General features: G+C 40.4%; 1 protein-coding gene across 5 annotated transcripts in view; it reads right to left on the bottom strand.

Moving 5' to 3' along the window:
* FRMPD1 (FERM and PDZ domain containing 1) overlaps nt 1-23,452 on the bottom strand; it is a 418,583-nt gene that overhangs the window by 39,579 nt on the left and 355,552 nt on the right. For 4 of the 5 annotated variants that reach the window (XM_075602821.1, XM_075602814.1, XM_075602796.1 and 1 more), the window contains 5 exons: nt 19,603-19,648; nt 17,283-17,387; nt 15,674-15,769; nt 14,628-14,753; nt 595-714 (listed from right to left, as the gene is read on the bottom strand). In XM_075602821.1, coding sequence (XP_075458936.1) covers nt 595-714; nt 14,628-14,753; nt 15,674-15,769; nt 17,283-17,387; nt 19,603-19,648 — 493 coding nt within the window. Of the gene's footprint in view, nt 1-594; nt 715-14,627; nt 14,754-15,673; nt 15,770-17,282; nt 17,388-19,519; nt 19,537-19,602; nt 19,649-23,452 lie in introns of those variants that run through there. The other variant, XM_075602829.1, reaches the window with a different exon arrangement.

Below are 23,452 nucleotides of genomic sequence, written 5' to 3'. Positions count from 1 at the left end.
TATACACATTTTGATACAGGGGGTATCTTAATTATTGATAAACATTATTAATCAATAACGGAGATTTAAAATGGTAAAACTGGACAGAAACAGACGGGACAAGACTTTCTTTCAATATACACACACATATCTATCTATCTATCTATCTATCTATCTATCTATCTATCTATCTATCTATCTATCTATCTATCTATCTATCTATCTATCTATCTATCTATCTATCTACAGTATATACTGTGAATTGTTACAGCACAACTGGATAAAGTAGATCGAAAACTAGTACATATGTAGTAAAAAGCAATGTATCCGTCCACTAATGAACCTTCATCAGGGCCGTGTGCAAAGGTCCATTAGTAGACTGTAACATTGCTTTCTGCTCCTTTTTTACACCTGTTTTTGATTTACCAAACCCAGTTTTGCTGTGTCGATTTTTCTGAACCAGTGGTTTGGGTGATACAGAATTCTTTTATAAGACATGTGCACACACCATTATCTCATTACTGTTAGAGTAGGCGTGCCTACAGCTTCCTTTTCTGTATATACATACTGTTGTTTATATGAGTTTAACTTGGGCTCATACTGTACATTGTTTACCTGTAAATAGAGGTATTCAAAAGCAACTGGATCCTCCTGCAGAAGATCAAAGGGATCCTTTGGTACAAAACAGACTCTGAAGAGGCACCTATAATCATGAGACTCTCTCTTCTGCACCACCTAAAATGGACAAACTTCAATTAACCTGATTACTATGAAGTACAAAACATGTTTAAAATAACGCACAGATACCATGGTCCAAATCTACTAAACGGTTGTACAAAATTACCTCAAACTGAGCAGTTTGTAAAGCGTCTAAGGGGCAGATTTACTAAGGCTAATAAACAAGGCATATTAACACACCACTTCTGCTGTAAAGTCATTAGCGTGGCTATTCTGCCTCATTTCAAAGTAATTACTGCTTCATCTTGCATTAACACTGACAGAGCCCTTTCTGTATGAAGCAATGCTGCACTGTATAAGCCTTTAAGAAAAGAAACACAGCACCTGCTAAGGTCAAAAGAGCAGTTCCACCTATTTCATGGCAGTTATCGGTTTAATATATTACAAATTGTTGCCTGTTTCTTATATGTAATCATTATAACTATATTGAGAATTAAGGCTTCACATAGTGTAATTGTGAACGCTGTAATCTGAAGTTTAAAAGGATTTATTCAGAATTTAGTTTTCTGCATTTTTTACGTTACACATTAGAATTTTTTTTACAGTTATAGTTATAGTACTGTAGTTACAGTATATACAGTTGTGTGAAAAAGAAAGTACACCCTCTTTCAATTCTATGGTTTTACATATCAAGACATAATAACAATCATCTGTTCCTTAGCAGGTCTTAAAATTAGGCAAATACAACCTCAGATGAACCACACCACATGACATATTACACTATGTCATGATTTATTTAACAAAAATAGAGCCAACATGGAGAAGCTATGTGTGAAAAACTAAGTACACCCTTACTGCTTCTATAGGAATTAAGGGCCTCATACAGAGAGCAGCGCAAAAAGCGAAAGCGGCATTAATTGGCGAATTCTGCCTTGAGAAAGGCAGAAACCGGCAAGTTTTAAAAAAAGCGCCATTTTTTTTTGTTTGTTTGAAATTCGCCGCGCGGCTGGAGAGTTTCTAATCTCTCCAGTTTTTTTTTCTGCCGTATGCAGAGAGCCGCAATCGCCATCTAGTGGCTGTTCGCGCCAAAAAAATGGCGCGATTTTCAACATTTTTCCTCTCCACCAAGCAGAAAAAACGATTTTTTCCCTACAAGTTTCAACAGCGCTTATAGCGCTGGTTGAAACTCTCCATATGCAGAAAGGCTTGTTAATGCAGTTTTCTGCCCTTTCTGCATATGGAGAAAAAAACTCTCCAAAAAAGCTACAATTTTTCCCCCTCTCCAATTCTATATAGCGCTGCTCTCTGCATGAGGCCCTAAGATGCTAAGTAGCAGACAGGTGCTGCAAATCAAATGCCCTTGATTAATTGATCATCAGCAAGTGTGACCACCTCTATAAAAGCCAAAGTTTTAGCAGTTTGCTGGTCTGCAGCATTCAGGTGTGTGTTAACACAATACCAAAGAGGAAATATATCAGCAATGATCTTAGAGAAGCAATTGTTGCTGCCCATCAATCTGGGAAGAGTTACAAGGCCATTTCCAAATAATTTCAAGTCCATCATTCTACAGTGAGAAAGATTATTCAAAAGTGGACAACATTCAGACAGTTGCCAATCTTCCCAGTAGTGGACGTCCCAGCAAATTCACCCCAAGGTCAGACCGTGCAATGCTCAGAGAAATTGCAAAAAACCCAAGAGTTACATCTCAGACTCTACAGGCCTCACTTAGCATGTTAAATGTTAAAGTTCATGGCAGTACAATTAGAAAAAGAATGAACAAGTATGGTTTGTATGGAAGGGTTGCCAGGAGAAAGCCTCTTCTCTCTAAAAAGAATATGGTAGCACGGCTTAGGTTTGCAAAGTTGCATCTGAACAAAACACAAGACTTCTGGAACAATGTCCTTTGGACAGACGAGACCAAAGTGGAGATTTTTGGCCATAATGCACAGCGCCACATTTGGCGAAAACCAAACACAGCATATCAGCACAAACACCTCATACCAACTGTCAAGCATGGTGGTGAACGGGTGAAGATTTGGGCTTGTTTTGCAGCTACAGGACCTGGGAACCTTGCAGTCATTGAATCGAAAAACAAATGGAGGAAAAACGAAGCACCGAATCCAGCTGTGAGTACAGCAATAACACCAATAGGGATACGTACCAAAAAATAAGCTGTTTAATTGGATCAGAACAAAATAACAAACACACCTACGCGTTTCGGACCTCTACAGTCCTTTATCAAGGTGAATACAACAATAACCCATGGAGTGCAATTTATACTCACCACATAAGCGTGTAGGCCAGTAGCGGAGCACTTCCGCGTACGTCACGTGTGTCGGGTGGGTGACCCCTAACCTGTGACGCACAGTCGCGTAGTCACGCTGCATAGTCAGTAACCTGGGGTCGCGTCATGCGCAAAAGGGGTGGGAGAAACACTGCTCGCGCGTATACAAAACGCACCCGTAGCTAGTGCCTCCCACCCGATAAAGAAATAGCGCGTGACGTCACTCCGTTGACTGACATGTGACCAAAAAGGTCAACATGCTAAGCGCAACTAGGCAACCAGGCCTAATGCGTAACGTGGTGTACATACTACAAAACAAATACATCTTTATTAACATGAACAATAAAAAATAAAAACACTCGTAATGAGGAAAAACATAAAGCTAATAAAACCAGTTAAAAAATAATTTTAAAAACAATTGAAGGTAACCTAAGATATCAGATTATCAAGATCCTCATAGTTAGTTGCATTATGTTGTAAGGGTATAGTGAAAGCATATTAATATAACAAGTAAGTATAATCATACATAAATTGATAGCTTCACTGCCCAAAGAGATAATGAAAAAAAGACCTTTGTCTACTTATAATGTAACTAATTTTTATGTCTCCATAATAGATATTCCATATGTACATGCCTAAGTCTGACAATATTACTTAATCTATATGTTAGCATCTTCAGTCACATATAAAGAGAGCCTAAAAAATAGGAATTGCGCAAAACTAAGTATCAAACAGAAGGGTCCCAATATCCCAATCTGAATTTAACCCATATGGGGTACGTGTTTGTAGGGTAAATATCCAATAAAGTTCCCTTCTGTTTAAGATACTCAGTCTATTACCACCTCGGATTGGATTTGGTATGTGTTCAATGCCCTGAACACACAAATTATTTGAATCACCCATATTGCAATGACTAAAATGTTGAGATACGGGATGACTCAAATCTTTTTTAATTATCAGTCTTAAATGTTCTAATATGCGGACTTTGAAGTGTCTTACAGTCCTACCAATATACTGTTTTCCGCAACCGCAACTTAACAAGTATACCACGAAACTTGTATCACAGTTAATGAATGAATTCACATAGTATTTTTTACCCGTTTTGAAAGAAAAGAAATCTTTTTTGATTTCCATGTATTTGCAAATTTTGCATTTTGAACATGCAAAATTCCCCTTTGGTAATTTCTTAATTAATGGTTTGTCTGAAGTGAACAAACTGCCCGATACATAGTTAGCAATGGTTTTTGCTCTGCTGAACACTATCTTGGGTCCCTCGTTGTATACAGTTTTTAACAAAGGATCTGCTGCTAACACTCCCCAATGTTTATGGATGGATTCTCTGATATTTTTAGATTGGTTATTATGTTGAGTAACAAAATATGGAGAGTGTATTGATTTTTTGTCTTTGTTGTTTTGTACTTTATTGAGCAAAGCAGATCTATCCAAATATCTCACTTCTCTGAAAGTCTTATTGAGATCATCTCTCAGATAACTTCTGGATTCAAAACGTTCCATCAACTCTTTAGATTGTTTTACAAAGTCTTCATCATTTGTACAGATTCTTCTTAACCTGATAAGTTGGCTTTTTGGTATTCCTTTAAGTAGGGATTTGGGGTGGCAGCTGTCAGCTCGCAAAAATGTGTTGCGTGAATTTTCTTTGCGATACACCGTAGTGACAATTTGTTTGTGCATATTAACAGAAATAAATAAATCTAAAAAGTGAATATGGTGAACATTGTGATTAGAAGTGAATTTTAAATTAAATTCATTATTGTTTAAATAATCTATGAACAAAAGAAGAGAATGTGTGTCCCCGTGCCAAATAAAGATGAGGTCGTCAATATAACGCCTATAAAACGTGATAAGGTGTCTATAGGGATTCCTATCTCCAAACACGTGGATCGACTCCCACCAACCTAGAAACAAGTTCGCATAGGATGGGGCAAAGCTGGTGCCCATAGCGGTACCACGTGTTTGGAGATAAAAGTCCCCATCAAACATAAAATAATTATGTGTTAACAGAAATTGAATAGCATTAATAATAAAAGTGCTCTGTGCAGGTGAAAGCTCTGATTGTTGTAAATAAAACCTGACAGCTGCCAGCCCGTGCTCATGTACTATGACTGTGTACAATGATGTGATATCAAGACTTAGCCATATAAAATTTGTTTCCCATGTGATGGAATCAAGTTGAATCATGAGGTCACTGCTGTCTTTAATGTATGATGGCAATGTTTGTACAATTGACTGCAGAAAGTGGTCAACATATTTGGAAACACCATCTCCCAAAGATCCAATACTAGCGACTATCGGCCTCCCAGGTGGGGAGACCAAAGTCTTATGGATCTTTGGGAGATGGTGAAAAATAGGAATGATCGGGTAAGGACAAAATAGATATTCCAACTCTTTGTCATCAAGTGCACCCAGAATTGATCCCTCATCCAAAAGGGTTCTCAATTCTTTAATAAATGTTGTTTTTTATCTACTTTATTACTACAAAATGGATCAGGACATTACTGAGAGTGAATATGAGACCGATGGAGATGTTCCGGTACAATTTGCCTTTAACTGTTCTGACAATACCCACCGAGTCAAGAAAGCACAACACGTTTTTGAAAATACTTTAGAACTGGATTGTGAAGATGTTTCAGATTTAAAGATTCATTTTTCTAGACTAGAGAAGATACTTTCTACAAAGATTAGACTCTGGTGGGACATTATCTCTTTGCAAAACTATGTCACTACGAAAAGAATTCCAAGGGGATTGCGTATAAAAAAGTCACCTACTTTTGGGTTCGTCAATCAAGAGTTTGAGACTAAATGGAAGGAGGCATTGAATATTTGTTCATTTACCCTGATTGACCTCATCATTAAAGCCAAGCTAAAGGAAAAATCCTCGTTAGAGGAAGAAATTGTTTTGCTTCAAAAAAATTTACGTCAATACAAAGATATGGATGGGTTTGACAATTTAGATCTCGTTCTGTCTAATAATACCAAAAGTATGGAAAAAGAACTTATGGCTAAAAAACAATTGAAATTTGAGAGGGACAAGCAGGATTACGCTCGTAACCAGGTTTATGTCTGGCAAAAAATCCCTAATTTCAAAAGAAATTTTAACTCCTCAACGCCCCATAAATCAAATAAATCTAAAGACCAACAAAAAAAGTCCATATTAAAGAAGAATATCTCCTTCTCACACTCAGCTAGTGGGGAATCAGAGGGTTCAGATTATGATACCTTACCAAGAACCATGATATCTAATGAAAGAGATAATGTTGGTCAAAAAAATGGGGATGACAGATATAATGAGCGTAGAGGGGGTGAATCATCAAGTCATTTTAGGGAGGCTGAATATGAGTCCAGGACTATTTTTGGGTCAAAAAACAGGGTCACTACAGACACACAAGGAGGGGAAAGAAAAGGAACTCCAAAAAATCCCCAAAAGAGGAAAAAGAACTGTTGATTGAGAACACAGGAATCATCAATCTTTCAGACCATAGATTGAGTGTGGATGAACTATCTGTTCTGGATAAAGGTCTGAAGTTCGCCCCCTGTAGTGATTTCAAATTGTTTGAGACTGTTATTGATCTTTACAAGTATATCCGCAAACTTACATTGAAAAGGTTTTATCATCAAAAAGACTCTGATACACATGCTGCAATTGAGGACTCTGTTGATGATAATGCATTGTGCTTTGATAAACTGATGGGAAGTGGATCCCTTAACTTTCATGAGATTTGTTGTGTACAAGATATGAAAGATCTTGTGGATGAAAATACTGATAACACTGATGTCCCATCCTCTTTCCTAGGCAGACGATCCTAAGGGTTGAGGAAGAAGTCGGTGTTTTACCCGTCATATATGAAAGGGCCTTGCCTTGCAACGTTTGAGCAACTTATAGAACGTGATTTATCTCTGTTAGCAAGGGGTTACACATTTTCCATTAAACCATTACAATACAGAGCAGACAACCTCACTCATGGCGAAAGATTCGCCATTAATGCATTAAAAGCCAATAACTCTCTTGTCATCAAGGGGGCCGATAAAGGGGGCGCTATCGTTGTGCTGAATAAATTAGACTACAAAACTGAGGCACTTCGACAATTAAATGATAGGTCCTCCTACATTTTGCTTAGAGGAGACCCTACAACAACATTTATTAAAGAATTGAGAACCCTTTTGGATGTGGGATCAATTCTGGGTGCACTTGATGACAAAGAGTTGGAATATCTATTTTGTCCTTACCCGATCATTCCTATTTTTCACCATCTCCCAAAGATCCATAAGACTTTGGTCTCCCCACCTGGGAGGCCGATAGTCGCTAGTATTGGATCTTTGGGAGATGGTGTTTCCAAATATGTTGACCACTTTCTGCAGTCAATTGTACAAACATTGCCATCATACATTAAAGACAGCAGTGACCTCATGATTCAACTTGATTCCATCACATGGGAAACAAATTTTATATGGCTAAGTCTTGATATCACATCATTGTACACAGTCATAGTACATGAGCACGGGCTGGCAGCTGTCAGGTTTTATTTACAACAATCAGAGCTTTCACCTGCACAGAGCACTTTTATTATTAATGCTATTCAATTTCTGTTAACACATAATTATTTTATGTTTGATGGGGACTTTTATCTCCAAACACGTGGTACCGCTATGGGCACCAGCTTTGCCCCATCCTATGCGAACTTGTTTCTAGGTTGGTGGGAGTCGATCCACGTGTTTGGAGATAGGAATCCCTATAGACACCTTATCACGTTTTATAGGCGTTATATTGACGACCTCATCTTTATTTGGCACGGGGACACACATTCTCTTCTTTTGTTCATAGATTATTTAAACAATAATGAATTTAATTTAAAATTCACTTCTAATCACAATGTTCACCATATTCACTTTTTAGATTTATTTCTTTCTGTTAATATGCACAAACAAATTGTCACTACGGTGTATCGCAAAGAAAATTCACGCAACACATTTTTGCGAGCTGACAGCTGCCACCCCAAATCCCTACTTAAAGGAATACCAAAAAGCCAACTTATCAGGTTAAGAAGAATCTGTACAAATGATGAAGACTTTGTAAAACAATCTAAAGAGTTGATGGAACGTTTTGAATCCAGAGGTTATCTGAGAGATGATCTCAATAAGACTTTCAGAGAAGTGAGATATTTGGATAGATCTGCTTTGCTCAATAAAGTACAAAACAACAAAGACAAAAAATCAATACACTCTCCATATTTTGTTACTCAACATAATAACCAATCTAAAAATATCAGAGAATCCATCCATAAACATTGGGGAGTGTTAGCAGCAGATCCTTTGTTAAAAACTGTATACAACGAGGGACCCAAGATAGTGTTCAGCAGAGCAAAAACCATTGCTAACTATGTATCGGGCAGTTTGTTCACTTCAGACAAACCATTAATTAAGAAATTACCAAAGGGGAATTTTGCATGTTCAAAATGCAAAATTTGCAAATACATGGAAATCAAAAAAGATTTCTTTTCTTTCAAAACGGGTAAAAAATACTATGTGAATTCATTCATTAACTGCGATACAAGTTTCGTGGTATACTTGTTAAGTTGCGGTTGCGGAAAACAGTATATTGGTAGGACTGTAAGACACTTCAAAGTCCGCATATTAGAACATTTAAGACTGATAATTAAAAAAGATTTGAGTCATCCCGTATCTCAACATTTTAGTCATTGCAATATGGGTGATTCAAATAATTTGTGTGTTCAGGGCATTGAACACATACCAAATCCAATCCGAGGTGGAATAGACTGAGTATCTTAAACAGAAGGGAACTTTATTGGATATTTACCCTACAAACACGTACCCCATATGGGTTAAATTCAGATTGGGATATTGGGACCCTTCTGTTTGATACTTAGTTTTGCGCAATTCCTATTTTTTAGGCTCTCTTTATATGTGACTGAAGATGCTAACATATAGATTAAGTAATATTGTCAGACTTAGGCATGTACATATGGAATATCTATTATGGAGACATAAAAATTAGTTACATTATAAGTAGACAAAGGTCTTTTTTTCATTATCTCTTTGGGCAGTGAAGCTATCAATTTATGTATGATTATACTTACTTGTTATATTAATATGCTTTCACTATACCCTTACAACATAATGCAACTAACTATGAGGATCTTGATAATCTGATATCTTAGGTTACCTTCAATTGTTTTTAAAATTATTTTTTAACTGGTTTTATTAGCTTTATGTTTTTCCTCATTACGAGTGTTTTTATTTTTTATTGTTCATGTTAATAAAGATGTATTTGTTTTGTAGTATGTACACCACGTTACGCATTAGGCCTGGTTGCCTAGTTGCGCTTAGCATGTTGACCTTTTTGGTCACATGTCAGTCAACGGAGTGACGTCACGCGCTATTTCTTTATCGGGTGGGAGGCACTAGCTACGGGTGCGTTTTGTATACGCGCGAGCAGTGTTTCTCCCACCCCTTTTGCGCATGACGCGACCCCAGGTTACTGACTATGCAGCGTGACTACGCGACTGTGCGTCACAGGTTAGGGGTCACCCACCCGACACACGTGACGTACGCGGAAGTGCTCCGCTACTGGCCTACACGCTTATGTGGTGAGTATAAATTGCACTCCATGGGTTATTGTTGTATTCACCTTGATAAAGGACTGTAGAGGTCCGAAACGCGTAGGTGTGTTTGTTATTTTGTTCTGATCCAATTAAACAGCTTATTTTTTGGTACGTATCCCTATTGGTGTTATTGCTGTACTCACAGCTGGATTCGGTGCTTCGTTTTTCCTCCATTTGTTTTTCATCAAGAATACCCTTTACGGATGCACATTCAACCCTGGGACATTGGAATTGATTGGACTTGCTGCCTATAGTGGATGAAGATTCCCAAGTGAGTTCGTTCCTTTTTTGTCCATATCATTGTGTCATTTATAGGGTGTTTCATCTACCGGTCACCTGCTGGTGTTACTGATATTTTCCTTACTACCTGGTTTGTGGGATTATCATTACCGGGCTGCATCCTAGAGACACTTCATATATTCATTCAAGGGTTGTTTTCCATTTCATATACCCATTTTTGGCTTCAAGTATTGTCTTGAGAGCACCACACACATCCCTTTTTTATAGTCATTGAGTCGACCATGAACTCCTCTGTATACCAAAGTATTCTAGAGTCAAATGTGAGGCCATCTGTCCGACAGCTAAAGCTTGGCCGAAATTGGGTCATGCAACAGGACAATGATCCCAAGCACACCAGCAAATCTACAACAGAATGGCTGAAAAAGAAAAGAATCAAGGTGTTGCATTGGCCCAGTCAAAGTCCAGACGTCAACCCGATTGAAATGCTGTGGTGGGACCTTAAGAGAACTGTGCATAAACAAATGCCCACAAACCTCAATGAACTGAAGCAACGTTGTAAAGAAGAGTGGGCCAAAATTCCTCCACAACGATGTGAGAGACTGATAAAGTCATACAGAAAACGATTACTTCAAGTTATTGCTGCTAATGGTGGTTCTACAAGCTATTGAATCATAAGGTATACTTAGTTTTTCAGTTAATTATAAGAGTAAAATATATTAAATATTTATTAAACTGTGACTGTGCCGATCAGGCTGCTATCGCATGTAGACGGCCATTAAAATGGAAATCCAAGCGGGCCATCCCCCCCCCCCATTTTTTTTTACATAGGAATGAAGCAGGGGGTCTCCTGTGTGGAACCGCATTTATTTCAGCTCCGTGACCCCCTCGGCTCACTGTGACCCCCTCGGCTCGGCTGTGTGGTTCACATAATGGCCGCTTTTCAAAGCTCCCCGCCCTGTGGGCCAATAGGAAGTTGTGATGTCATCCAGTGTGGCTTCCTATTGGCCAATGTGACACGGGAGCTTTAAACTGCTGACAGATACTGGCACCCTCTTCCTATCTCTGGAAGCAGGGCCCCCCTGGAGCTGATATTAATGGGCTTTATCTCAAGAGACCCCTGCTTCAATCCAATGTAAAAAGGAGAGAAAAAAGCCCGCTTGAATTGCTCCTTTAACTTGAGTGAGAGTTTCTCCATGGTAGCACCATAATCACAGCTTAATGAATAACCCTTTAAATACACACAATCTTTAGATTTACATATTGAACAGGTCTATATCTCCGGAAGCAGTGGGTTCCCAGAGCTGAAATGAATGGGGTTCAGCTCCTGAAGACCCCCTGCATCAATCCTGTAGAGAAAAAGAACGTAAAAAAACAGTGGATTGCTGTAAGAGTTGCTCTTACAGAGCAGAGAAAGACAGTGCTTCTCTGTGGGACACCTCTGTGCAGCTCTTCCAGACTACTGGCTGGATTGACAAGATTATCACTGCAGTGGTCCCGTTCAGAAGCAGTGAGCCCAGCTAAGTTGATCCTCCCAGCCCGCTTTCTCACACGTGATGCTGCACCTAGGACAGTAAGTCAGGACACATCTGTATCATTGCCTTTAGTTATTTTTTTTAGAAGCTCCAATGGCCCATCTTCCTTCCAACACACACACCACCTCCGTGACTCAAACCATCTCTCCTGCAGCTTGCACTGAGGTTTCCCCACAGAGCCATGGTCCAGGCCTATTGGACTCCCGCCAGCACAATCACACAGCAGAAACACAAGGAGAGTACACAAGTACTCCCCACCACCGGGGGATTTTGACCGCACGCTAAACATCTTCAGGCTCAACCAATTTCAGATGATCACCTAACATCACAGCACCCTCACCAACAAAGCAGTACATCAGTCGGCAGACAGGGCCTATTCGGGTCCCCATGGTGGAATAAAACTCGCAATGTAGTTGCCCACCCCACGGGAACATGAGAGGACAGAGGTCTACCCGCTTACCACATCAGTCATATCATGACTGCGACAGGAGAACATACTCTTCATGACACAGATCCCTCCACTACCGCCACTGTGGAGTGCAAAACACGCATTGGCCGACCGCTATCTTGACTTACACCCTTGGCCAATTCTCCCACACTGGGGTGACTACCAACAACAATTTTGGCCTCTTGGCCCCCAGCAGGTTTGGGGAAACTGCTCATGCTCCCCCTTCCACACCCAAGAAGGGCCTGCGCGGGACAGAGGAATCAATCATGATCAGCCTGCGCCTTCCTCAAGCTCATCGTCAAGCAATGGCCAAGTAAGAGACCGCAAGGAGAGACAGACACCGCGTTCGCAAGCCCTGCAGCTGAGCGATGGACTAAGTCCAAGCAACTTCAAAGACTGCCATAGGTGGCTTTCAAAGCGAGGACGACAACGGACATGATGGGCGCACAAATTCTGCATCATCCACTGAAAAATTTTCCCATCCCTAAATTTTGCCGCCCTTGGCCGGACCTAATGGGAAATCCGCTACTGCTGACACAATAACGCAATTTTCCACAACCACAATAACGCATTGTACTCCATATTCAAGGTGTGGTCTTACTAATGCTTTGTAAAGGGGCATAATTATGTTTACTTCCCTTCTATCCATTGCCCGTTTGATTCAAGATAAGATCTTATTTGCCTTTGCAGCTACTGCATGACATTGGGCACTATTGCTAAGCCTGCTGTCTACAAGCACTCCTAAATCCTTCTCCATCAAGGATTCCCCAAATATATCTCCATTTAATTTGTAAGTCGCCTTTTTATTCTTGCATCCCAAATGCATAACCTTACATTTATCTGTATTAAACCTCATCTGCCATTTACCTGCCCACGTTTCCAGTCTCTCCAAGTCCTTCTGAAGAGAAATTACATCCTGCTCTGATTCTATTACCTTACACAATTTAGTATCATCAGCAAAGATGGAGACTTTGCTCTCGATCCCAACCTCAAGGTTATTAATAAATAAGTTAAAAAGCAGGGGTCCCAGTACCGAACCCTGAGGTACTCCACTCACGACTTTAGCCCAACCTGAAAAAGTTCAATTTATGACAACCCTCTGTTGTCTGTCCTTTAACCAGTTTTCAATCCAGGTGCATATATTATTACGGAGTCCAATTTTCTTTATTTTGTACTCCAACCTCTTGTGTGAAACCGTATCAAAATCCTTTGCAAAATCTAAGTAGACCACATCAACTGCATTACCCTGGTCTAAATTCCTACTTACCTCCTCAAAGAAACAAATAAGGTTAGTTTGGCAAGATCTATCCTTCATAAATCCATGCTGACTATTACTAATAATTTTGTTTTCCATTAGGTATTCCTGAATATTATCCCATATTAAACTTTCAAGTAGTTTCCCTACTATTGAAGTCAGGCTTACAGGTCTGTAATTTCCCGGTTGTGATCTAGCTCCCTTTTTAAATATAGGCACCACATCTGCTTTACGCCAATCTTGTGGTACTGAGCCTGTGGAAATGGCGTCCTTGAATATTACATTTAATGGTTTTGCTATTACTGAGCTTAACTCCTTGAGAACTCTTGGATGTATGCCATCGGGGCCAGGTGCCTTATTTACTTTAATTTTTTCAAGTCGCTTATGAACTTCTTCCTCTGTTAACCAATTGTTCATTAATATGGAGGTTGTGGCTTCCTCCTGCGACACTACTATTGAACTTGATCCTTCCCTGGTAAACACAGAGGCAAAGAATTTGTTTAATACCTCTGCTTTTTCCTTATCTCCAATAATCTGCCTACACATCTCACACTGAAAGGGTCCTATATTTTCTTTTCTCATTTTTTTGTTATTAAGGTACTTAAAGAACTTTTTAGGGTTGACCTTACTTTCTATTGCAATCCTTTTTTCATTATCCATTTTTGCTAATTTGATTGCCCTTTTACAATTTTTGTTACATTCCTTATAATTCTGATATGATATCTCCGTCCCTTCTGACTTAAAGAATCTAAACGCCTTCCTCTTCTTGTCCATTTCCTCCCCTACCTGTTTATTTAGCCACATTGGTTTTGACTTATTTCTTTTATACTTATTACCCAAGGGTATACACTGATAAGTGTGCTTTTCTAACAATGTTTTAAAGACTGCCCATTTATTCAATGTAGTTTCACTGATAAAAATCAGTGTTTTGCAATTAAAATGCTTTTGCTTTTGTCCAGAACTCTTAAATCTAAAGTTTGACATCTCTGCTGCTAGAGGAAAGTATGGTGGAAGAGGTCTAACTACATATTAGGGTGCTGACTGCTAAGGCAAAGGAGCAACTTTTGTTACTTTGTACTTTTGTGAATTGCTCCCTCAGAATCTTAAAAAATGGCTCAAAAGACTGCTCATACAAAGAATAGGCAAGACACGGGCGTCAAACTCATGCTGTGTATCTCTGCATGTTTTATTTCTGACCAGTAGAAGGAGCTGTCCTATTTCATATAAAGAACAATGATAGTGCAATCAGAGAAAAAGATGGCTTGAAAAATACTGTACCCTCCAAAATGTGTAAATATGTCAAAAAAAATCCTGTGAAGCACGTGTATCAATGTTTACATATCTATTACATTTAAAAAAGCATGTGCATAAAGATGTAGCCAACGCTATTGCCCCTTTTAACGCGATGTTCTGTATCAAAAGTGATGGGGCTTTTAACACGACGTGATGGGTTTTATTTACAACATTGAAAAGGACAATAACTTTGGCTACTTCTGTAGATGTAAATGGGGGGGGTGGGGAAGAAAGATGGCTGATCATTTTTTATTTGGATGTGGAAGCTGGCCGAACTCACCTGTTCTATAAGCTCATCTTCGTGGAGCAGGTACAGCTTTGAGATGTTGTACTGCTCTTCCAAAGCTAGTGCAAAGTGTTCAATGATATTGATGGACAGCTTCTCTTTAAGAGTCATAATGATATCCTGAAGTTGAAAAATATATCAATATGTTTTCAGATGTTCAGGAAACCTGACTTGCTAACTAATTCACATATGAGAAGGAGATTCAATTATTATTAAATATTAAATAATCTTATCAGTGATCACAGTGCCATTAAAAACATAGTGCAGTGTGTTTGAATGTAGAACACAAACCCTTTGAACAAAAAAAGATTTATGGCTTATTTATGTTTAAGAGGTTATTTTCTATTATTCTTACAAAAAGTTTAGATTTAAGATTGAAAAAAAGGTACATATACTGCTAACCAAATCATGTACCATCACTTTGCTCCATGATCTTAATTCATCTTACACTCAGCACTTGTAGGATGTTTATATCAGAATTTGAAGAGCTTAAATCCCCCAGAAAACCAAGTATTTTTTGGTAACGGATATGAATCAGGGGGTCATCAGGAGCTGAACTGTGACAATGAAGAGCTCCAGAAACCCCCTAATTGTTGATATATATATATTTTTACTTTTGCCAGTACTTGCAAGGAAAAACAAATATGGCTACGGGCTCACCCAATCAGACGCTACAATACCATTTCATGATGACGCCACAGCATTCTATTGGACGCTAGAGTGAGGCTGACCCCAGTGACCATATTGTTTCTCCTGGACAAAAATTCTTCTAAGGGAATTTAAAAAAAAATATCTCTGGAATGGGGGTCCCTGTAGCTTGGAGCTCTGTGATTCAGACTCTGGCATCTCATTGTTTTAAATAAGGTGAAAAAATAGATTTTTTATATATATACAGTATATATATATATATACACACACACGCACACAGAGGTGAGAATAGGTCTCATGGAAATATCTCGCAAGTATGAGAACCCTTCTCACATTCACGAGTGGAGGACCTTGATAGCTCTGCTTAAAGGGCATCAATGAAATATTTATACCTTTACTGTTGTTTTCTTCTCAAATTTAAATGCCTTTGTCTGTCCATTTTCCAAATAAACCTTAAGAACGTTGGGCATGAACAGAAGTGAATTCCCCTGTAAGAAAAATATAATGGTAAATAAATGCACTACAGTCCAATAAGATGTCTGTGAATTCCTTGGGGAAGCAGATGTGTCATTACACAGATTACAGTATATCTGCTTTAGAAAATGTGATAGCAGGAAATCTGTTTATGCGTAGGTTTATGGTAAGCCAATGGATACTAATATGAGCAGATACAACATTTTGTTTGTTGACAGATATGTGGGAATAATGTTTTAGCAAAGGCGAGCCAGATAGATTTTGCAATTTTATGATTGTCGATCACCTACAAATTTGTTGACATTCTAATACATACACACCATCCCCCTGTAAACTCAGAACTCAAACCACCACAATATATATACACATGTGCAGATGAAGTCCTATGAATAGGACGAAACGCGTAGGGCAAGGCTTAAGATCACATATATCAAGCTCCCCCTATCTCCAAAATTGTCACACTTTGATTCCAAGACACAATATTGATCCCAATCGTGGACATTGTGGTCTTTTAATTACCCTAAATTGAAGGAAAACACTGGTAAATGAACCCGTAAGTATCTCGGAAACCAGGGAGCTAAATATACAGTACAGTTCAGCTCCGGAGGAGTTCAAAACATAAAACCATAAAAATATAACGGCTTGTAATTTGTAATTAATAATGGGAATGAAGTATAATCTACACTACAAGGGTTATATATCCATGGGGGTTATTTACTTAAATCTCCAGGCTTAATAACGGTGGCAAAAACAGTGGCTAAGAATTGGACAAAGTCTATCAAAGTAAATTGTCCTTTTGCATGCAATTGAATTCATTTTCGATAAATACTGTACTGGCATTTGCACTGATTTTACCCCGGTTTTGCTCTAAGAGACTTGTATAAATGACCTACTGTACAAAGGTGCATATGTACTAAGATCATATAGTACATATGTAGTACAAAAGTAGTACAAAACTTCAGAAAAAGTGCGTCATATGCAGGTCGCTCTATGATTTCATACATATAAGACGCATCGGGGCATATGTATCACAGCAAAAATGGAGCAATACTGGGGAAAACAATTGTACCACATGTATCAGAGAAAAAAAAATTATATTCCGGGCCTATCTACTAAGATAGACATTAAAAAAAACATTTTTTTTGCAGCTTTTGACTTTAAGCACCTTTTTTTATGCTTCAAACAATCGTTATTTTCGCATGATCAACCACACAAATCATGAGAAATCTTCTTTTAATTTTTAGGTTCTCCAGGAATGTAAAAAAAACAGCTCCCGTCTACATTTATAGTATGTAACTGGTTTGCCACACACTGGTTACATGTGCATTATGATTTCTAGGTAAATATGACTATTTTAAGACTTTTTAGGGTGGATTTCACTTTTGAAAGGAGTGCATGCTTTGAATAGTGTTTTCCCTTATGTACATTAGAGGATTGCAATTTGTCCAGAGTTATATGTTTGTAATAATAAAAACAGTGCGTATTTTGACAAAGCTCATGCAGTAACTTCATCATCAGGACACTAACCTGACAGTGGCCATTTACAATCACTTCCTCAGCAAATCGCACTTTGACAGGGTTACTCCTTAATCTGGCTCTCTTCTCTGCTGTAAGGAAGGATGATTTGGGGCTCTATATAAAATAGAAGCAAACAAATGTTTAAAAAGCAGTGAATATGCTGTCTAACTCAAATGCCATTTGATACCATAATGTAAGTGGCACTAAGTATTCAACCAAGATAAAACATACTGTATATTGACCCAGAAAAAAATGTGTGGTTGCTTCCTATTTTTTCATTTTGATTCATTTGTCACTGTGTATATTATACATAATATAATGGAGAACTCAGGTCTCTCGAAAAATATAAATCTGTTTACTAAACAGAAAGTCACAATAAAGATTCTTGCGCTCGCGCTGTCCTCTTTAAAAGATAATCAGCTTGCAGCAGTGCGTGTAGGAGCCACTCCTCAAGATACTCCTATGAAAGAAATACTCCCAAGGGAGTTTTTCAAAAGACAAAACAAACACACACAAGCGCACCACAGATTAGTAAAAAGTGTATCACAAATGTAACGGTTTTTCTGGACCCCCCTTGACCCACCCAATCTCAGATTGGCCCCTGTGGTCTACCTGGTCCCCATTACATGGTTGTGTCTGGTGGTGCACCTGTTGGCTACAGGACTCCTGAGTCTCCCGCATGATGTTAGTGGGGATATCAGCAAGACAGGTGCTGAGGTAATGTGCTTGAGTCCTACCTATATCCAATGCAGCGCCTCCACCACATCAGGATCTCTGCGTCCGCAGGGAGATGGGTCTGATGAGGACCTCCTCTGGGGTGCCTCCTTCTGTGCAAGAACTTCACTCCCACACAGCAAGGGTTTGGTGAACTTGGGCATCTTTATTGACATCTTTATGGGCAACCTGCCCCTCGCAGCGGTCAGCTCAGCTGCTCATTCTTTTACAGCACTGTCTTTCAGAAGATTCTGCCCTCACAATGGAGTTGGATCACCTCTCCCCTCAGGGAGATCACCACCTGTGCCAGGTCCCTGGACACAGTGTAGGCCTGCCAGCCTTACTGCTGCAGCTCTTGATTTCCTTAACTGATCACTATAGTATCACACCCTTGAACCACTACTTGAACTTGAAACCACTAACTTTGGGCAGTGCTGTGTCTTATATAACTTAGGGAATAGCCACACCTCTTATGTCACTAACAGTGGACTCAGAGTATGTTACCACCCCCTTTGAATACATATGACCCCTCACCAGGGTGTGAGGGCAAACCTCCATGATTGATGCTGGCAATCCTGTATATTTACCGAGCTTACTGCCAGCATGAGAGAGAACTGTATACCATTTTTAAACATGGCTACACAAAATGTAATAAAATGTAATAAAGGTCACTGTGACCAAAAGAAATTTATCAATAAATAAAATGTACAAAACAAAAACACATAAAAATACACATATGAAGCATGTACTATGTACAGTATGGTAAATCACACCCTATAAATGCTAAACAAAAACATAACTTCAGTGAAGTAAACAACTAGATGAGTTAAAAATACATCCACTGAGGATGTCTAATAACTCCTAGAAAGAACAAACCCAATTGAGGGGAACGAAACTAACCGCAAGAAGTGGCAGCAGGGGCTCAGTGTGGACGCAATACTGTCCGGACAGATGAACACACGGCAGGATAACCTCTGTGCAACCACTTCCTAGGGATCTCGTTCCAGCCAAAGGGAGACTGCGCACAGCTGCCTCTCGTGACCCCTACCGGTTTCACAATCAATTATTTTGAAGTTATGTTTTTGTTTAGCATTTATAGGGTGTGATTTACCATACATAGTATATGCTTCATATGTGTATTTTTATGTGTTTTTGTTTTGTACATTTTATTTATTGATTATTGTCTTTTGTTCACAGTGACCTTTATTAAATTGTATTAAATTTTGTGATACACCTTTTACTAATCTGTGGTGCGCTTGTGTGTGTTTGTTTTGTCTGTTTACTAAACACAAGGTTTTCATAGTGTAGGTTACACCACAATGGAATTGTGAAATGTTTCCAGTGGCAATGTATTAGCGTTTTATTATTGAGCTACCGCAGTTTAAGTACCGTGCACATGTAATTGTCACGGAAGACCAGACGATTAGACCGGATCGCAAGCAAAAGACAGAACAAAGATGTTAAATAAACTGTGTTTATTTTGTCCGGAGCCAACAGTAGCAACACAATGCACAAAAATAGGCTTAACTCACCAAAACAGAGGGTTACGGGGGGAATCCTAGCTCGCTAGGTGATGGGCAGAACTAGATATAAATAAAGAATAATATTAATTTACCGAGGTATATCGAAGCACAGTCACTGTAACGGAGTCTTCTGATTCCCTGTAATGTAAAAATATGATATCTGTGTACATTATATACATTATATAGGACAGTCCACCCAAAGTGATTGATTAAAAGAAAAACATTTCCCTTTTGTTCGGACGCCATATATTTTCTTAAATTAGAGAAACAGAAAAAGTGCCCATTAAACATCAAGCTGCATGAATGCAATGATGCTGAGGGAGAAATTGTAATAGGTGCTATTTCTATAGTTATGCGCAAAATTCCTGCAGGGAGATTGTAAGCAGGTAATATTTATGCATACACTAATTGATACTAATTCCCACTATTTTAAGTTACACAGTTCCATATTATTATTGTTTATGTGTGAAGCGCCGACATATCGGTACAATGGGGTACAGAGTTATGTCTATTACAAAAAACATTTGGCAAAGACAGTTACATGTACAAGAGAGGACAGACATGCCCAAACAGATACAAAGAGGTAGTGAGGGCTTACACTAGAGGGAATGAGTGGAGTTGTGCACATTTTTGGGTGGATTTGGATCCGCAGCAGATTGGCCGGGTCCTTTGGTCCGCGGATTTCAGCGGATTAATCTCAAAAAGGGCGATTCACGGTTTGATTTTTTTTTTTATTATTATTATTGCCAATACACGCCGCGGATTCCACAATCCATTGACCGATTTGTAGAATCCACCAACGAGTTGCTGAATCCGTGGATTGAATTCTACAAATCCGTCAATGGATTGTATCCAATGGCGGTATTTGATGAACCGGCACAAATTAAAACCCACCGAATCAGTTTGCGGATTTTACACCGCAAAACGGATTTGGGGGGGGGGGGGGGGAATGCAAGAAAATCCAGGAAACGGATTTGGGCGGATTCGCCAATCTGTAGTAATAAGGGACAATGTTGAAACAAGAAGGGAAGGTGGCTATGTATTGCAGGATAAGGTGTGGCTAAGGTTTGAATATGGTCCAGTCTGACAACTGAAGCCATGAAGGTTTTTTTTTTGTTGGGGGGTGGTGGGGGACAGGTTGATGAGGGGAGAGAGGTATTACATAGGGTGTAACATCCCTATAGTACATAGTAGATAAGGTTGAAAAAAGACATGTTCATGTTCAATCTACTGTACTACTGTAATTCTGTATTTGTATTGATCAAGTTAGAGTGATAAGATACATTATAGTCTAAAGCTGGTAAATTCCGGGCATTATTGAAATACCTGCTCTCTGATTGGATAATGCCTGGAATTTTAACTAATCAGTAATGGGCTCCAGCAAGGCACTGACTCCTCCCCCACCCTGCCTACAGAGAGCTCTGTACAGGAGAGTGAGGGGAAAGGTTTGTGTGTCTGTGCATGTGTTTTGTGGGTGTAAAGGGGGTCAGCAGAGTGTTTTATTAGTGTGTGTCTCTTCTGTTGGTGTGTGTTTTGTGGGTGTAGAGGGGGCAGCAGTCTTGTTGGTGTGTGTCTGGTGTGTGTCTGTTTTGTTGGTGTTGAGGGGGACCTGCAGTATGTGTGTCTTCAGTGTGTGTTTTGTGGGTGGAGGAGGGGTGCAGAGTGTTTTGTGTGTGTGTGCCTGCAGTGTGTGGGTTTACAGGGGGATGCAGTGGGTGTAGGGGGGGGGGTGTGTGCTGCTGGTGTGTGTGTTTTGTGGATGTAGCGGTGTCAGAGTCTGTTTTGTTGATTTGTGTGTGTCTCTGCAGTTTGTGTTTTGTAGGTGCGGGGGGGGGGGGGGGCTGCAGTGTGTGTCTTGTGGGTGGAGGTGGGGTGCAAGGTGTTTTGTGTGTGTGTGTCTGCAGTGTGTGTTTTGTGTGTGTAGATGGGGGGCTGCAGTGTGTGTGTGTGTCTTCAGTGTGTTTTTTGTGGGTGGAGGAGTAGTGCATAGTATTGTGTGTCTGTAGTGTGTGGGTTTACATGGGGCTGCAGTGTGTGTCTTGTGGGTGGAGGTGGGGTGCAGAGTGTTTTGTGTGTGTGTCTGCAGTGTGTGTTTTGTGTGTGTAGATGGGGGGCTGCAGTGTGTGTGTGTCTTCAGTGTGTTTTTTGTGGGTGGAGGAGTAGTGCATAGTGTTGTGTGTCTGCAGTGTGTGGGTTTACATGGGGCTGCAGTGGGTGTAGAGGGGGGGCTGCTGGGGTGTGTTTTGTGGATGTTGAGGGGGCAGCAGTCTGTTTTGTTGGTGTGTTTCTGCAGTGTGTTTTTGTGGGTGTAGAGGGGGGCTAAATAGTGTGTAGGGGGGACTGCAAAGTGTGTTTTTGTATGTAGGGGGTTGCAGAGTGTGTTTGTGTGTATAGCGGGGGGCAGCAGTGTGTGTGTGTGTGTGTGTGTGTGTGTGTGTGTGTTTGTAGAGGGGGCTGTGTATATGTACAATTTCCTTTCAATAAACATGCAGGTAAAGCATAAGAATGTAGACAATCATGCTGATAAAAATCAATATGACTACAAAAATGTATCTTTTTTATGAGGCCTTCAACTCTTCCAGCCAGGGCATTATTGGCCAGTAATGCCCTGTGTTTTCGGGGATTATTACTTAATTATAGGCTCTGATTGCTTAGAATTCCGGGCATTATTTATTAATTCAGTAATGGCCGGAATTTTTGGCAACTTGCCAATTCACCTCTCAGATGTAGGGGGAGCGCTGAGAAATTAAAAAACTGCCAAATTTAAAACTGCTGACAGTAAATACCTCTCCCGGTCCAAGCTCCGGCAGCACCTCTGGTCCTCTCCTCACAGAACGGCAGCATATGCAAGTTCTCTCACAGCTGCTAGTGCTGTCAAAAGCTGTCAGGTCCTAACTAGTAACTTTGTTACTTGCAACAAAGTAATATTTCTTCCACCACTTGTATAGCTTCTGCTAAAGTAATTTTTATCTGGTTTGTAGTTAAAGTCACTGTCCCCCAAATTCTGTTCTCCATCTCCCCTTCAACCACCTCTCCCCCTCCACTCCCCCCCATACCCCAACTTCTCCACCCTAATCCTTTACCCCTCACCTCCTCCCTTCTACCCTCACCCGTCTCCCCCCTCACCTCACCCCCTTCCCTCACCTCTCTCTCCCCCCTCACATCTCTCTCCCCCCTCACCTCTCTTCTCCCCTCCTCCCCCTCTGTCTCCCCTTCTCTCTCTCCCCCTCTTTCTTTTCCCCTTCTGTCTTCTCCCCCTCGCTCTTTCTCCCTCCTCACCTCACTCTTTCCCCATACGCTCTCTTTTCTCTCCCTCTCACCTCTCTCTTTTCTCCCCCCCTCACCTCTCTCTTTTCTCCCCCCCTCACCACTCTCTTTTCTCCCCCTCAACTCTTTCTCCTCCAACCCTTCATCTCTCTTTCTCCTCGAACCCCCTCACCTCTCTCTTCTCCCCAAACCCCCTCACCTCTCTCTTCTCCCCCCCACACTTCTCTCTTTCCCCACCTACTCTCTCTTTTCTCCCCCCCTTACCACTCTCTTTTCTCCCCTCTCAACTCTTTCTCCTTTCACCCTTCATCTCTCTCTCTCTCCCCTCAAACCCCCCCACCTCACTCTCCCCTCACCTCGCTCTCTCCCCCCACCCCCTCAACTCGCTCCCCCCACACCTCACCTTGCTCCCCCCACGCCCCCTCACTTCTTCCCCCTTGCCTCTCTCCCCCTCACCTCTTCTCCCCTCTTCCACCTCTCTCAATCCCCCCTGACCTATCTCTTCTGCCCACCCTCACCTATCTCTCCTCCTCCCCCCTCACCTCTCTCCTCTCACCCCCTCATCTCTCTCTCCTCCCACCCCCTCACCTCTCTTCTCCCCCGGCTCACCTCTCTCTCTTCTCCCCCCCTTAACTCTCTCCACCCTCACCTCTCTCTCTTCTCTCCCCCCCCCCC

The sequence above is a fragment of the Ascaphus truei genome, chromosome 1 (genome assembly GCF_040206685.1).
Source record: "Ascaphus truei isolate aAscTru1 chromosome 1, aAscTru1.hap1, whole genome shotgun sequence".
NCBI lineage: Eukaryota > Metazoa > Chordata > Amphibia > Anura > Ascaphidae > Ascaphus > Ascaphus truei.
This window is presented reverse-complemented; position numbering and strand designations above follow the sequence as displayed.